The following is a 13,734-nucleotide window of genomic DNA, read 5'->3' on the forward strand; positions in this document are numbered from 1 at the left end:
TTTTTTTTTCAGAAATTTTGAAATTTGAAAATACCTGTCCTTAATGTGTTTTTCTGGAAAATGAGGATCGCAGTACACATATCAATCCTTACTGGGCAGCAGAAACCAAAATCAATACACAGAACACCAGATTTTGGTTACGCAGTGAAAATCTCAAATATGAGATTAAAAACACTGCCGGACTCTTACTCTTGAGAGCCCAAAATAAGAATCATCTTATTATGAAGGATATGTTATTTTACAGACTTGAATAGCACTGGCTCAGCTACAATGAATAGACAAAATCTACTACAAGGTTTGTCTTCCTTCTTGAACTCCTTCTTCTCTTGAACGATCTCCACATATCACTCTCCTTTCTTCACAGCTCCTCTACTGATCTCAAGAGAAGTTATGCATATGAAACAATGATCAAGAACACTTAAACATAGACCAAGTGTTTTGACTCTTGTGAATATTTTATCTTAAGAAAACAAGCAAGACTCACCAACTAATTCTTGCGTACCTAGATGCATACTTTCTGACCGTGTATGTTTCTGTGTATATATGATTGACCAATGGCAAGACCTCAATACCAAGATTCTACCCTAATTCTCCTTTAATTAGGAAAGAAACTTTCCATATAAGAAATCCAACAAATCTTAAGGAAAATCACTTAGGAATAGACAAAATCCTAAAATGCCTAGGACATCAACACCACTATTTTAACAATCAGAAATATCTTTAAAAAAACGTTCGGTTTTAGTCTTCCACTGTGTAGTGAGCATGTTTACTTATTGAATTGTCTTTCAGTTTAATTTGTAAACTCTCTGTAATGTAATATGTGACTCTAAAGAACGAGTTTGTATTGACGTTGTGAGCTTGGTTTGTTGTTGCGTAGTTTAAATGAAAAATTTTCTAAGTGTTTTCTTGTGCTTGTTAAGTTATCGCGTTTAGAATTCGAATTCCTTTATTCGAAATTCGGGGCGTGACACTAGCGCAAGAACAAATTAAAAATTGAACAATTCGAAAAAGAAACCAAACAAAAGGACAGTGGCAGCAAGACACCATGCACATTTGTTAAAGAGCTCCATGCCATGATACTACATTAGTAACAAGTGAAAGTGGTTTAGAATCTAATTACATTCCAGTTAGGATTTTAACCCCACGAACGAACCGAGATTCAGGATTAGACACATCCCGCAACATCACCACAATAAATTAGAATAAACAAACATGGATTAAAAATTATTGACACGACTTTTAACGTGGTTCGGCAAATTTCCTGCCTGCATCCACCCAAGATACTTGCTCTTTTACTGATAACCCAAATCTCAAAACCCTTGTACACCCTCACTGATAGAATACCCAAGAACACACTGTCTCACCTAAGAGAATTTCCCTTTTAGCACTTTTCTCTCTCACTCTCATGCACAACCCACAAGTTATTTCTATTGCTTGCATGCTTTAATACATCAACCTTGCTACATATATATATAGGCATACCAACCAGTGGCAGATCTAGGATGGAAATTTGGGGTGGGCTAATATAAGGCTTGTTTATAAGAAATTTTCTTTCCTATCAATATTTTTCAAGAATTTTGAAACTAAATTTTAAAGAAATACTAATAGAAATTGTTGTAACTAAAGAAAAATAGGGAGAAGAAATGTGAAAAGAGGAAAAAACAAGTAAGAAATTTTTAAGAAATATTAATATAAAATGTGGTAACAAAAGGAAAAAAAAAAAGGAAGAGAAAAAGGGAGAAAAAAAATGGAGAAAGAAAAAAAAATAACAGAAACAAAAGAATAGAATGGTGGAGTTAGGGTCTAGTCAAAAAAAAAAAAAGGAATAGAATGGTGGAGAAGTAAATGAGGAAAAAGCAAAAGAAATTCATGCCTCCAAGAGGATTTGAACCTAGGCCACAAGGGAAATAACACATCACTTAGCCATCTAAACCATTCATGGCACTGTAAATTTATTGCACATAATGTGTAACATATTAGAAGATTTTTTGTGTTGGGCTATACCAACGTTGGTGGATACGCTCCTGATACCAACAGCGAGAGCGGCAAGCTTCCCATCTTGTGAATAACGTGGGGCAGCAAACAAAGACCAAGCTAGTCTTTATTCAACATTCTACCACTATTAATAGCCTACAACAATTAATACATTCACATACCTATTTCACCATGCCAATTTAGCCATGCACATACGCGCACTACGTGAAACATTGTTGCATGTTTTCTTCACCAACCATGTCAATTGTCAAACATAGTTACCACATTAATACTTGTGGAGTTGAGGGTCATCACTTCTTTTTGCATGAGAATGAACACCAATCGTCCAATCCCAACAATTCCAACCCTGTCATATTAGGTGAGGCCCATCATCATATTTACAATATACGAAAGCTAAACTACACTGTTGCTGTAGATTTCACAAAAGACAAAATGAATGAATAGTGGACTGGCGATTGTGCCCTCCGTGCTGTTGGTTATTGCACGCAATGAATAGTTCCCTTACTATTCTACCCTTGCCTCATGTCTTCGGTGTTGGATAGCGATCGTTGTCGGGTTTGGAATTCAGCCACTCAGATCAAGAAAAAAAAAAAAAGCAAAAGAAGAGAAAAGAAGGAAAAGAAGAATCGAAGAGAGGGGAAGATCTCGCCGATAACCGTCGGGTTTGAAACTCAGCCACTTAGATCAAGATCAAAAAAAGCAAAAGAAGAGAAAAGACGGAAAAGAAGAATAGAAAAGAGGAGAAGATCTCGCCGAGAATAGACCGGCCGGAAGGTATTTGTTTGATTTTTTTTTTTTTTTTGTGGGTTTTTTCTTCTTTTGTTGGATGTTTTTGAGGACGGTAGTTGTTTTTGGATATTTTGAATTAAGTGGACGATGGTTCGATTTGTTATTTGGTGATTTGATTTGTATGGTTTTGGCTTTAGATTAGTTGTGAATGATTTCATAGAGTTTGGTCGTTTTCATTGTTTTGATGACTATCAATTAATTCCATGGAGATTCAAGGTTGCATGATGAGCTCACCACCAAATTGGAGCAGTTTTTTTTTTTTTTTTACCCACTTCAGTACAGATATATCAAATATGGTCAAATCGTGACTTATTAATGGAGCTGAAAACGAATAGGAGAGGTTTGGTTTTCAAAGCTTATCTGCGAGATTTGATATAAAATTTCGGATTTTGAATTTTTGATTTGATGTCATCGTAGGTCGCTGGGGTGGGAAAGAGAAAGAGGAGAGATCCAAGATTGTGGTGGACTTCCGGGGGAAGGTTTGAGTTTGTTTCTGGAGAGGTGGATGCTAAAATTTTGATCGAGTTTGGGGGAGAGCTTTCAGCAGGAGAAGAGGTGTGTGTTTGATTTCGGTTTCTTTCAGTTGTCTAAAATTGTGGTTTAATTTGATTGAGTTTTGTGTCTCTAAATTTTGTGTATTTTGTATATTAGGATGTAAATGAAAATAATCTTCTTTCTTTGAGCAAATAAACTAAATTTCTTCTGGGTATGCACATATATGTATGTTTGTATACAGAGTAACTGAGACGTTTAACCATACTCCTTCTTATGTTTTAGACTATTACTTCTTTTTAAAATGGGTAGTTGAAAGCACATAATTGACATGTATAATGTTGGGTACCTTAATTGGCATATTGAAGTCCCTTTTCTTTTATGATGATTTCCAGTGTAGAGATGAAGAAGGGATATTCTTGGTATATTCAGTCAGTAGCTTTGAAAGGTGAGTTTTTTATTTTTATTTTTTATTTTTAACTCAATTCGCATATGATCATTCAAGGCTTCAAACTTCTAAATCTGATTCTCAAAGTCTTGATCTTTTGTTGCTTTTGGTTTACTTGCAGCACCTGTGTATTCAATTGGACCAATTTAGGAGTGGAGTGCCTTTTGTGTAATAAAAAGTTTCTGGTCAAGGTAAGTGTTTTGATGCCCTTGATTAGGTTTTTGTGGTTGGAGATGGTCAATTTCCCTAAGAGTTATTTGATTTAGGTCTGAAGTTGTTATCTTCAGCATGTGTGTGTAGTTGCAGATGCCTTTGATCAGGTTTCTGGGTGGGAGATAGTAATTTTACATAAAGCTTATTGTATATGGACTGAATTGTATTGTTCTTTGTGCATAGTATGAAGGAATTCCTGGGAATGGAGTAGCTTGAACACCGCTTATTATGGTGGAGTATCATTAAAATGAGATGTATTGTTTGACATATATTATCTAGAACCCCCACTTATTGTCAAAACAAAAAGAAAGTGAAATGGTTAATTGCTTTTGGGGGGTAACAATGAATACAGAAGTCATTGCCTACAATAGCTCTTTATGTGAGTGGACATAATGGGGAGTGCAATTTCTTTCTGCTGTTTCGGATTATATAGTGCAAATTGTTTCTGTTTCATATTTGTTAGTTGATTACATGGAATAAAAACCTGTAGGCTGTATACTGCTGGTATTAAAAGGAAAGTCTCTGATCCTATGTACTGTAAATATTGACATTTAGAAGATTAACATTTCTCTGGAATTTTTTATATGTTTTTGCTTATTTATTTGAATACGGTATCAGTTTGCCACAAAGAACTATTTGGTAGGTGGGAATTTGAAACACCAGTTCATCCATATTCTGCTTAGTGCTGCTTTCCTTATTCTACACTCTACATTCTAGAGTTGTATACAGAATTACAGTTGAATTAAAAATGGGTTCATAAACACACTCAGTTGAACAAGTCAAAGATAATAATCTATGGCATTCTGTACATACTAGAACTCTCTATTTTTACTTAAATACTGAGACCAAGAGAAGGAAATACATTCATGACCCTTATATATACCATAGACTTCCATGTCATCAAAAGAAAAGAAAAAGAAAAAAAAACACTTCCATGTGCTAAACTAATTAATAACATCAGCTTGGATAATGAGGTTAATATAAAAGTTTCCCTTGGATTTTTAAACTATTGTTAGTCATTTCATGATATTAATTATATCTATTTTGCTTTCCGAGCTTAATAATGCTCCTGTTGTGCTGAGAGGATTTGAATTTAGCAAACTTCAGGAAAACTATCAGCAAGTTTGTTGATTGATTGAACCAAAGTATAGAAATAGGCAATTCATTAGTCCTTGAAATGAAGGTAGTGCCCTTTTTAAATGGCTTTGTTCGGTATTTTTCTCCATTTGATTTTGATTAGGTTTGTCTACCTATATATAAAGTTTTTAATTTACTGCTGTTATAGGTGCGGACTGTTGATAGAAGTTGAGTCTCACTTTTGGCATTTCTCTATCAGGTGACATTTTCTCTTTCCTCTTTTATGTTTTTGTAATGTTGTTTTTAATCTCTAGATTGTGTTTGTTACTTATTTCATTTTTTTTAATCCTGTTCTGTCGTTTGTGTGAAATATATGTTGTTATTTGATGATTCAGTTTTCCCCTTTTTTTTTTTTTTTTGGATTATGCGCCTGAGTTCATGCTATGGTATTGTCTGTCCTTTACATGGATATGGCGTTTACAAATTATAAAAGAAATCTTTTTTTTTTTTGGCCTACGTCATTGTTCTAAATTGCATTTTGTCGGGAGAGCGGAAATGGTTGTGAAACCGTTGAAAAAGTGTGTTTCCTTCTGTTTTGAAATATTGTTTTGATATTTATGAACATTATTATTTTTAAAGCTGAATCTAAACTTTATTTTCGTGTAAATTTGGTGTTTGTTTCGGGTTCAGTGTCTACTCACTTTAGTAACAAACTGTCAACATTCATAACAACAGCAGCAGTAAAGATTGCTATTCACTTTTTCTTGCATTAGTAAGGACTTAGATAAAGATACTGAGGGAAAGACATACAGCAGTGGTATAAAAATAATCAAAGATTTGTCTATGAAATTTGAAAAGTGGTAGGCATTGACAAAAAGCCAAATATTTCTAACTGGTCTAATTTTTGAAGTCTATTTATGTGAGTTATTGTTTAATTGTGCACAATAGGCTGAAGTAGACAATGGAGCTGAGGAGTATTTTCCTATGTATTAATTTACATTTGAATTCAACTTATATCAATCTTATGAATCCTGTATCAGATGACATCTATCAATGGAAACCGGGAACTAGGAGTATAACACTCGCTGTATTTTCTCAATTGCTGCGATTCTCTAAGATTCTCAACTTTCCGGTCTCAATTTATCAAACAATGAGGATTGGTTTGTGCTTCAGTCTAAGGCAATGAGAATGAGGTAATTTTACTTGCTTTTGGTTGAAAAACCCGATCATATGATCGCATGCCTAATTTCAAGGGCCCAAATGGGACAAAGAGAACGAATATACATTGCATGTTGATAGGATTTGGTATCATTTGGAACTATATATTCACACTGCACAACTGGTATTAAGCATGAAAATGAACTATATATTGGGTTGGGTTCATTTGAAATTTGATTACTGAAAATGAAGTAAAGGTGGAGTCTTTTTGTTTTGTTTATTGGTTTTTATTTGTTGGTTTTTGAAGGTATCAATTGGAACTGTCGGAACTGTGTAAGAAAACTTGGGAGGAGAACATAATTGTGTGTCTGGAAACTGAATATAGGGATATGACTAACTCAAATTAATTTTACAGTCGGATTAGGTGGAAGTTTGAAGGTTCAAGACTTGAATGCCATAATACGCATCTTTGGGATGCTGAAAACATGACATGATGTTTCCCAGTCTATGACTTAATGTTTAGGAATTACGAGTTTGAGCTGTAGCTTGCTGGTTATATATTCATGGGACTGATTTGCTTTCAGTGTTCTAATTTGTTATTTTGTGTAATGCAGCAAAGGGTGACAAGTTGTTGGCGTCGCAAAATGCAGAGAGCCATCAGAGGTGTGTTATCGGCTTTTTTGTATCTTAAATTGATTGAGAAATATTCATTCTGTTAAATTGTTTGTTCTCTTTAATAAGCGCTATATGGGGCGCATATCTGTGTTTCCCATGAATTCATTTCTCTACATCTTTTTACAATGGTCTCTTCAAAAGAAAAGATATGGTTTTAGGATGAAGGCAAATTTAAAATCTGTTGAAAGGAAGGTAGAAATAACTGATAATGAGTATGCATAAACTAGGGGTCCCATCTCACGAGTGCACTTAGTGATAACTTAATACTACATTGTGTGGCTGTCTTGCTCAGGTTGTCCAGCAGTTCCAAGAATTGTTTTGGAACTTTGTTCTTCATTTATATGATGTGCAATCTTTGTAGCAAGAACTAATTTGCTCATCTAATTTTCTTGCACGGTGTTCCTGTGCAAGCTCGGCAAACACCACCATTGTTGCAGTACTTTGTTACTATAGGGAAACTCAACACTTTTGAATCATTGGAATTGTCACGTTTGGTTGTAAATCAAAACAAGAAGCATCTTTTGGAGAATTGGCTATTTGAGGACAAGCTTGAATGTAGCGAAGAGCTAACTTTTTCGATAATTTCAGGACGACAAAGTTACTAGATGAAGAAATTGAAGAGGACGAGATGTTCTGGAATCAGGAGGCTCTTAAAGAGGTAATATTTTTTTTTCTCCTCTTTCTTTTTTCGAAGTTTTGTTTACTGTAATTTGTACTACTGTACACTGTTTGTAATTTACGTTCATGAATGGATATTGTGGTAGGAGGAAGAAGATGATAACTATGAAGTGGAGCTGAAAGTTGTTGATTTGTTTGATAATGACTTGGTTAAAGATGTGAGTTCTCTTCTACCAGGGTTCAAATTGTTTACTTTAATTTCGAGTTTTCTAGCATTTCAGAGGAAATATGTGAGTTGAAATTACCTCTATCGATTTGTTTGTGCAATTGATTGGGAACTAAGCTGTGATTATTTTGAGCTGACGTCGACAAATCTTTTCATTTCCTTTGATTATGTATTTTACAAACTTAATAGCTTATACCTGAAGTCACCAACTGATGTGTATAAGAAATTATGCTGATTTTGGGGGTTTTACTGATTTTGAATCAATTTGGCACCTTACAAATGGTGAGCAATGTTCAATTAGAATTTAAGCTCCAAGCATACAGTGCTATAGTCAATGCTGATAAGGATTGCCTAAGGATCTGTTAGACCCTATTTAAAATTTTGACATCATAAGTGCACTTATGATGTCAATCCCTATTTAAAATTTAGAAAAACCTCAGAAGTGAAATGGAGCATTTGATACATGCATATAGAACTTTGCCAAAAATACCAATTTACATATTAAAAGGTTTTCTGGTGTGCATGCATTTTAATTAGTACTTGGAAATTGGAAGTACAGAATATCTCATGCAAGGCAATAGATTGTGTTAATATTAATTATAGCTGGCTTAATACTATCAGTTCCTAAGCTGGATTGAGCGATGCTGTGATTTGGTGTTGAAGCATCTTTCAGTCATCCAGAAACAAAGGTATGTTGCTACTCTCTTAATACACTATTTGTCTCTGTCTCTCAAAATGTACTAATGCATATTATGACTCTTCTAGATGCTGATGAAAAAAGTTGATGCATTGATGAAAGCCATGGAGCAGAGTCTGAAAATAAAGAGAGAAACCGTAGCTAAAGATAAAGAAGCTGCAGCAGCCAAGGTGGATGCTGACAAAAAGAACAGAATTATAAACTCATCTAAGAGGTTCTAATTACTTTTCAACAGCCTCAATACCATTCTTTCCTTTTGTATGATGCTTCTGTAGCAGCATCCCTTTCAAATATTAAAATTTTTCAGATCTGATCACCTGAATATATGATTGATTTTATGGTTTACTTCTAATTGCTGGGGGTAACAAAAGCATCTTCAATGTTTGGTTACACGAGATTTATTGAAGATAATGTGGAGATTTAGTCTTTATGAGCAATGTGTCCTATTATGATCATACGACAATAATTCCCGCAGCAAAGTTTCAGCTTAATGACAAATTTAAACCCAGTTCGTTTTTCTGTCCAAGTTTATGTACAAAATTTGGGTTCCTGTTTCTTTAAAGTTTTATTTTGGGTTCTGATTCTGCGTCATTTTGATGCGTCAAATCTGATATAACTCCCCTAGGTCCACTCCTTGATAAGACTGAACGTTATTTCACCAAGGTAAACTCAACCTCCTGTGCAAAAAATTTAAGTTCATGTATTTTGATTATCGATCTCTGCATTCTTCCGTGACTACAAAGGAACTCCATAAGAAAGCTGACTGGTAAGATGTCTTCTAATATTTATTTATTATCTGCTTTGCCTACATTTTAGATAATAAGCTTCTGATAGAACACTTGGAAATGAAGCGTACTGTTGAAAGGCCAACTGTCGACAACCTTATCTGGTTTGCTCACATTTTAGGTAATAAGCTAACCTCATTAATTCATGAACAGCTAATATATGTTCTCAAGGTTTTCCATGGTAAAATTCAGGTTTCTATCATTTTTGCAGTAAATAAGCTAATACATAGATCATAAATCGGTTCTATCATTCTTTTCATGCAGAAAGATATGAGAAGTTGAAGTTGGAGATTGTGAATAGAAAGAGCGAGAATGAAAATTTAAGGCAGAATTCATCGACCAAATTAAGAGACCAGCTATTGACCAGCATTGCTCTTCAGCAAGCAACACCAACACCGACTGAACATTGTATTCAATTTATAGCTTCATTAAAGTACATACATCAAGTTTGATCTGAAATTCTCAGTTTTGTATCAATCACATTATCATCTATTAAACCAGTTCCCGCGCAAGCCGCGGGCAACTATTGCTCGTAAATATACTATAAAACGACATGACTTTGTCATTGTAAATTTCCTGTAGACTTTGGTTTCTAGTTTGACATCCCACCTCATGGAAGTTGCTCTGTTCCTTGTCCATAAAAGAGTCTCAAGTTCTCTGTTATGTGAAACCCACAAACCTACATACACATATACTAAGAACACAAAATTTTTCATGGGAACGGGAATGAGATCATCCTGGTGGGGCTTCGTTTCTGTGCGTTATATTATACTCTTGTTGCTCATTAATGCTGCATGCTGTTTTTCTTTAGTACAAACGCAGACACTTTGCCACGATGATGAGCGCTCTGCCTTGTTGCAATTCAAAGCTAGTTTCACTATAGACAAGTCTGCTTCCCAAGATCCCTCTGCTTATCCGAAAGTTGCACATTGGAGTAGGCTAGAAGGAGATCCTCAAAGGAGTAACTGTTGTTCATGGGATGGTGTTGAATGCAACCCCGATTCTGGCCATGTTGTCAGCCTTGACCTCGCCAGCAGCTGTCTTCATGGTTCCATCAACTCCAATAGCAGTCTTTTTCAACTTGTTCAGTTGCAGAGGCTTGACCTCTCTGATAACAACTTCAGCTACTCTCAAATACCATCCAGGTTAGGCCATACTCTTACTAGTCTAACATATCTCAACCTATCAATGTCTTCATTTTCTGGCCAAATTCCATCAGAAATTTCATATCTATCCAAGCTGTCTGCCCTTGATCTGTCTTCTAGTTACGAGTCTCATCTCAAAATGGCCAACTTCGGAAGCCTAGTTCAAAACTTGACCAACATAAAACAGCTTCATCTTAGTTTGGTTGAGATAGGCTCCACAGTGCCTAATACATTGGTGAATGTGTCTTCTCTCACATCTCTCCGTCTTCAAGAATGTGACTTGGAGGGGGAATTCCCAGTAGGCATTTTCCACCTACCAAACTTGCAAGTACTTGATTTGGCCATTAACATTGATCTAAATGGTCACTTTCCTGATGAGCTTAACAAGAGCAGTCCCTTGAAGATATTGAATTTTGAATTAACCAATTTCTCTGGTCATCTACCTGCTTCAATCGAAGACCTTCGTGCCTTAAATTTGTTGAACATAGCACACTGTAACTTTTATCCCCATGTTCCATCTTCACTTTCCAACCTTACCCAGCTCAATTTCCTTGATCTTTCCTTTTTTTCCAACAAGGGTACTTCCAGTGGCCAAGTTACTGATTCCTGGTCTTGGGTTGGAAAGCTGACCAAACTCAACTATTTGTACCTTGCTGATACCAACTTAAGGGGAGATTTCCCATGTTTTTTGGCTAATCTGACGCAACTTGTGGAATTAGACTTGAGCCACAATCAAATAACTGGTGAAATCCCATCTTCTTTGGCTAATCTGACACAACTTTCAGAATTACGGTTGTACCAAAATCAAATAACTGGTCAAATTCCATCTTGCCTTGGGCAGTTGACCCAATTAACTTTATTAGACGCAGCATCGAACAATCTGCAAGGAACAATTCCCAGGTCGCTATTCGAGCTTAGAAATCTTGAATATATAGATCTCGAATCAAATAACTTGAGTGGGTATGTTGAATTCGATCAGTTTTCCAAGCTCGAAAAGTTGAGGGTACTTTGTTTGTCGCTCAACAAGTTATCTGTGCAGATCAAAACTGGATATACTGCTATTCCTCCAAAGCTTCAAGTACTAGGAATGAGTTCATGCAACTTAACAGAGTTTCCGGAATTTTTGAAATACACTAGGGAACTGGTGGATCTAGATCTAGCTGATAACAATCTTCACGGCCAAATACCAAAATGGATGTGGAATTCAGCTAGTGAAACTTTGTCGAATCTGAACCTCTCTCACAACCACTTAACAGGATTTGAAGAAAATCCAGTCATCATTCCATGGCCTCGGTTAGAGTCTTTAGAGCTCGACTCTAACATGTTACGAGGATCACTGCCAATTCCAAGGCCGTCAATGTATGTCTATTCTGCTTCAAACAATGAATACGAAGGAGAAATTCCAGCAACATTCTGCAATGCGGGGATGCTAACTGTTCTTGATCTATCTAGCAACAACCTTAATGGCACGATTCCCCAATGTTTTGAGAATCTCACATATCTTTACATATTGAAACTGCAGAACAATTCTTTTCACGGGGATATTCCTCGAATAGGTTCAAACATATGTTTCTACTTAGAAGCGATTGACTTGAGTTATAATCAGCTACAAGGGAAGCTACCAAGATCAATTGCCAATTGTCCTGAGTTGATGTTTCTTAATTTGGGAAATAATCAGATCAGTGATACCTTCCCCTCTTGGTTAGGAACACTTCAACAATTAAAAGTTCTCATTTTGGGGTTCAATGCATTTCATGGCATAATTGGAAAGCCTGCAAGTAGCCATGAGTTCCCTGAGCTGTCCATTGTTGATCTATCTAGCAATGATTTTTCAGGTATGTTGCCCTCCGACTACCTAGAGAACTGGAATGCCATGAAATCCGTTGATGAAAACGAGCAAATATACGTCAATTCCCCTTACGACGGAATGTCTGAAGGAGTGTCCTACTCCTATGATTACCAGATTACAGTTTTTAGCAAAGGTGTTGAATTGAAGTATTTCAAGACCCCTTATCTTCTGAGGCTCATAGACCTCTCGAGTAACAGATTTGAAGGAGAGATTCCAGGTGTCATTGGGAATCTAAGAGGGCTTCATGTGCTCAATCTTTCCAACAACACTCTCACTGGTCCCATCCCCTCTTCTTTGGGGAACTTGACTGCTCTTGAATCGCTGGATCTCTCCCAAAATCAGTTCTCAGGAAAGCTCCCCGGTGATCTGGCGCAACTGACATTCCTTTCATACTTTAATGTATCCCATAATCGTCTTTCGGGGTCCATTCCACAAGGTCGACAATTTGATACATTCCAAGAGGATATGTACCAAGGAAACTCAGGTTTGTGTGGAAAACCTTTGCCAAAGAAATGTGAAGATTCTGAGAGCACAACACCACAAACAGCCTTTGAACAAGATGAAGACTCTGGATTTCAAATTGAGCTAGATTGGTTTGTGGTTCTGCCAGGAGTTGTTGCTGGTCTAATAGTTGGAGTGGTTGGGGGAGACTTCTGGACAACCAAGAAGCATGACTGGTTTGTAGAGACATTCAGCAGGAGGAGGCAGCTGAGAAGCACAAGGTGGAGGAGGGGACTCAGAACTTAAGTCTTATTTAATCCATATCTAAGGGCCCAGTTATGAACATTAGCTTCATGTACGTGCCTAGTGTTTAGAGCAGTGTTGGGGCTATTATCATGTTGTATTTATGTATTATGTTATGTGTTCGTATATTTCGAGCAGACAGACATCGTCTGCAGACTCTGGTGTAATAACTATTAAGCTTCACACTGTCTTGAGTACTTTTTGTTCTATATATATCCAATAAAAAAACCTTGAGGCTGAGCTGCCTAACTGCTATCTTAACCTAGACATAAACCAGATATAATAATAGGTCTTTTCAGTTAACGTTGCTTTTAGTACTTGTACTGCTCCATGCCTCCATCATCTCCCATGATATCACTTCTCTCTGTTCATTATTGGGAGAAGAAAGAAGAAGAAGAAGAAGAACCGCCTCTTCATCATTAGGGAACTTGACTTCTCTCGAGTCCTTGGATCTCTCCCAAAACCAGCTCACAGGAAAGATCTCCAGCAGTTTAGCAAAACTCAATTTCCTTGCTACTTTAATGTGCCCCATAACCATCTTCAGGGGCCTATATCACATGGCCAACAATTCGACACATTGCAAATGAAGGAAACTCAGGTTTGTCTGGAGGACCTTTATCAAAGAAATGTGAAGACACCAAGAGTTCAGTGCCCCGGCGACCTTCAACAATCGAAGAATATCAAGATTCTGAGATGTCATTTAGCTTTTTTAGGTTTTGTTCTGGCCTTCAGTTAAAGCCCGATATCATGTTCTCCATTCAGAATGGGGTTACTTGAGTTCATAAATTAAGTTCAGTAAATCAACACTACTACTAAAATTTGT

At 36.4% G+C, this 13,734-nt stretch overlaps 1 protein-coding gene across 7 annotated transcripts; it reads left to right on the forward strand.

Moving 5' to 3' along the window:
• The first annotated feature begins 2,522 nt into the window (after positions 1 to 2,522).
• LOC133725834 (receptor-like protein 7) lies at positions 2,523 to 13,145 on the forward strand. 7 transcript variants are annotated; one of them, XM_062153219.1, is made up of 14 exons: positions 2,533 to 2,769; positions 3,202 to 3,339; positions 3,672 to 3,724; positions 3,846 to 3,915; positions 5,223 to 5,273; positions 6,055 to 6,207; positions 6,787 to 6,835; positions 7,436 to 7,505; positions 7,612 to 7,683; positions 8,313 to 8,380; positions 8,457 to 8,602; positions 9,014 to 9,051; positions 9,205 to 9,294; positions 9,438 to 13,145. In XM_062153219.1, the coding sequence occupies exon 14, from the start codon at positions 9,786 to 9,788 to the stop codon at positions 12,912 to 12,914; it is 3,129 nt and encodes a 1,042-aa protein (XP_062009203.1). In that variant the 5' UTR covers positions 2,533 to 2,769; positions 3,202 to 3,339; positions 3,672 to 3,724; positions 3,846 to 3,915; positions 5,223 to 5,273; positions 6,055 to 6,207; positions 6,787 to 6,835; positions 7,436 to 7,505; positions 7,612 to 7,683; positions 8,313 to 8,380; positions 8,457 to 8,602; positions 9,014 to 9,051; positions 9,205 to 9,294; positions 9,438 to 9,785; the 3' UTR covers positions 12,915 to 13,145. The 7 variants fall into 7 exon arrangements, with proteins under 7 accessions (XP_062009207.1, XP_062009206.1, XP_062009205.1 ...); XM_062153221.1 differs by adding an exon at positions 4,121 to 5,120 and having other exon boundaries at positions 2,530 to 2,769; positions 8,457 to 9,294; XM_062153218.1 differs by having other exon boundaries at positions 9,014 to 9,294.
• Positions 13,146 to 13,734: the final 589 nt, after the last annotated feature.

The sequence above is a fragment of the Rosa rugosa genome, chromosome 1, assembly GCF_958449725.1.
Source record: "Rosa rugosa chromosome 1, drRosRugo1.1, whole genome shotgun sequence".
Classification (NCBI taxonomy): domain Eukaryota; kingdom Viridiplantae; phylum Streptophyta; class Magnoliopsida; order Rosales; family Rosaceae; genus Rosa; species Rosa rugosa.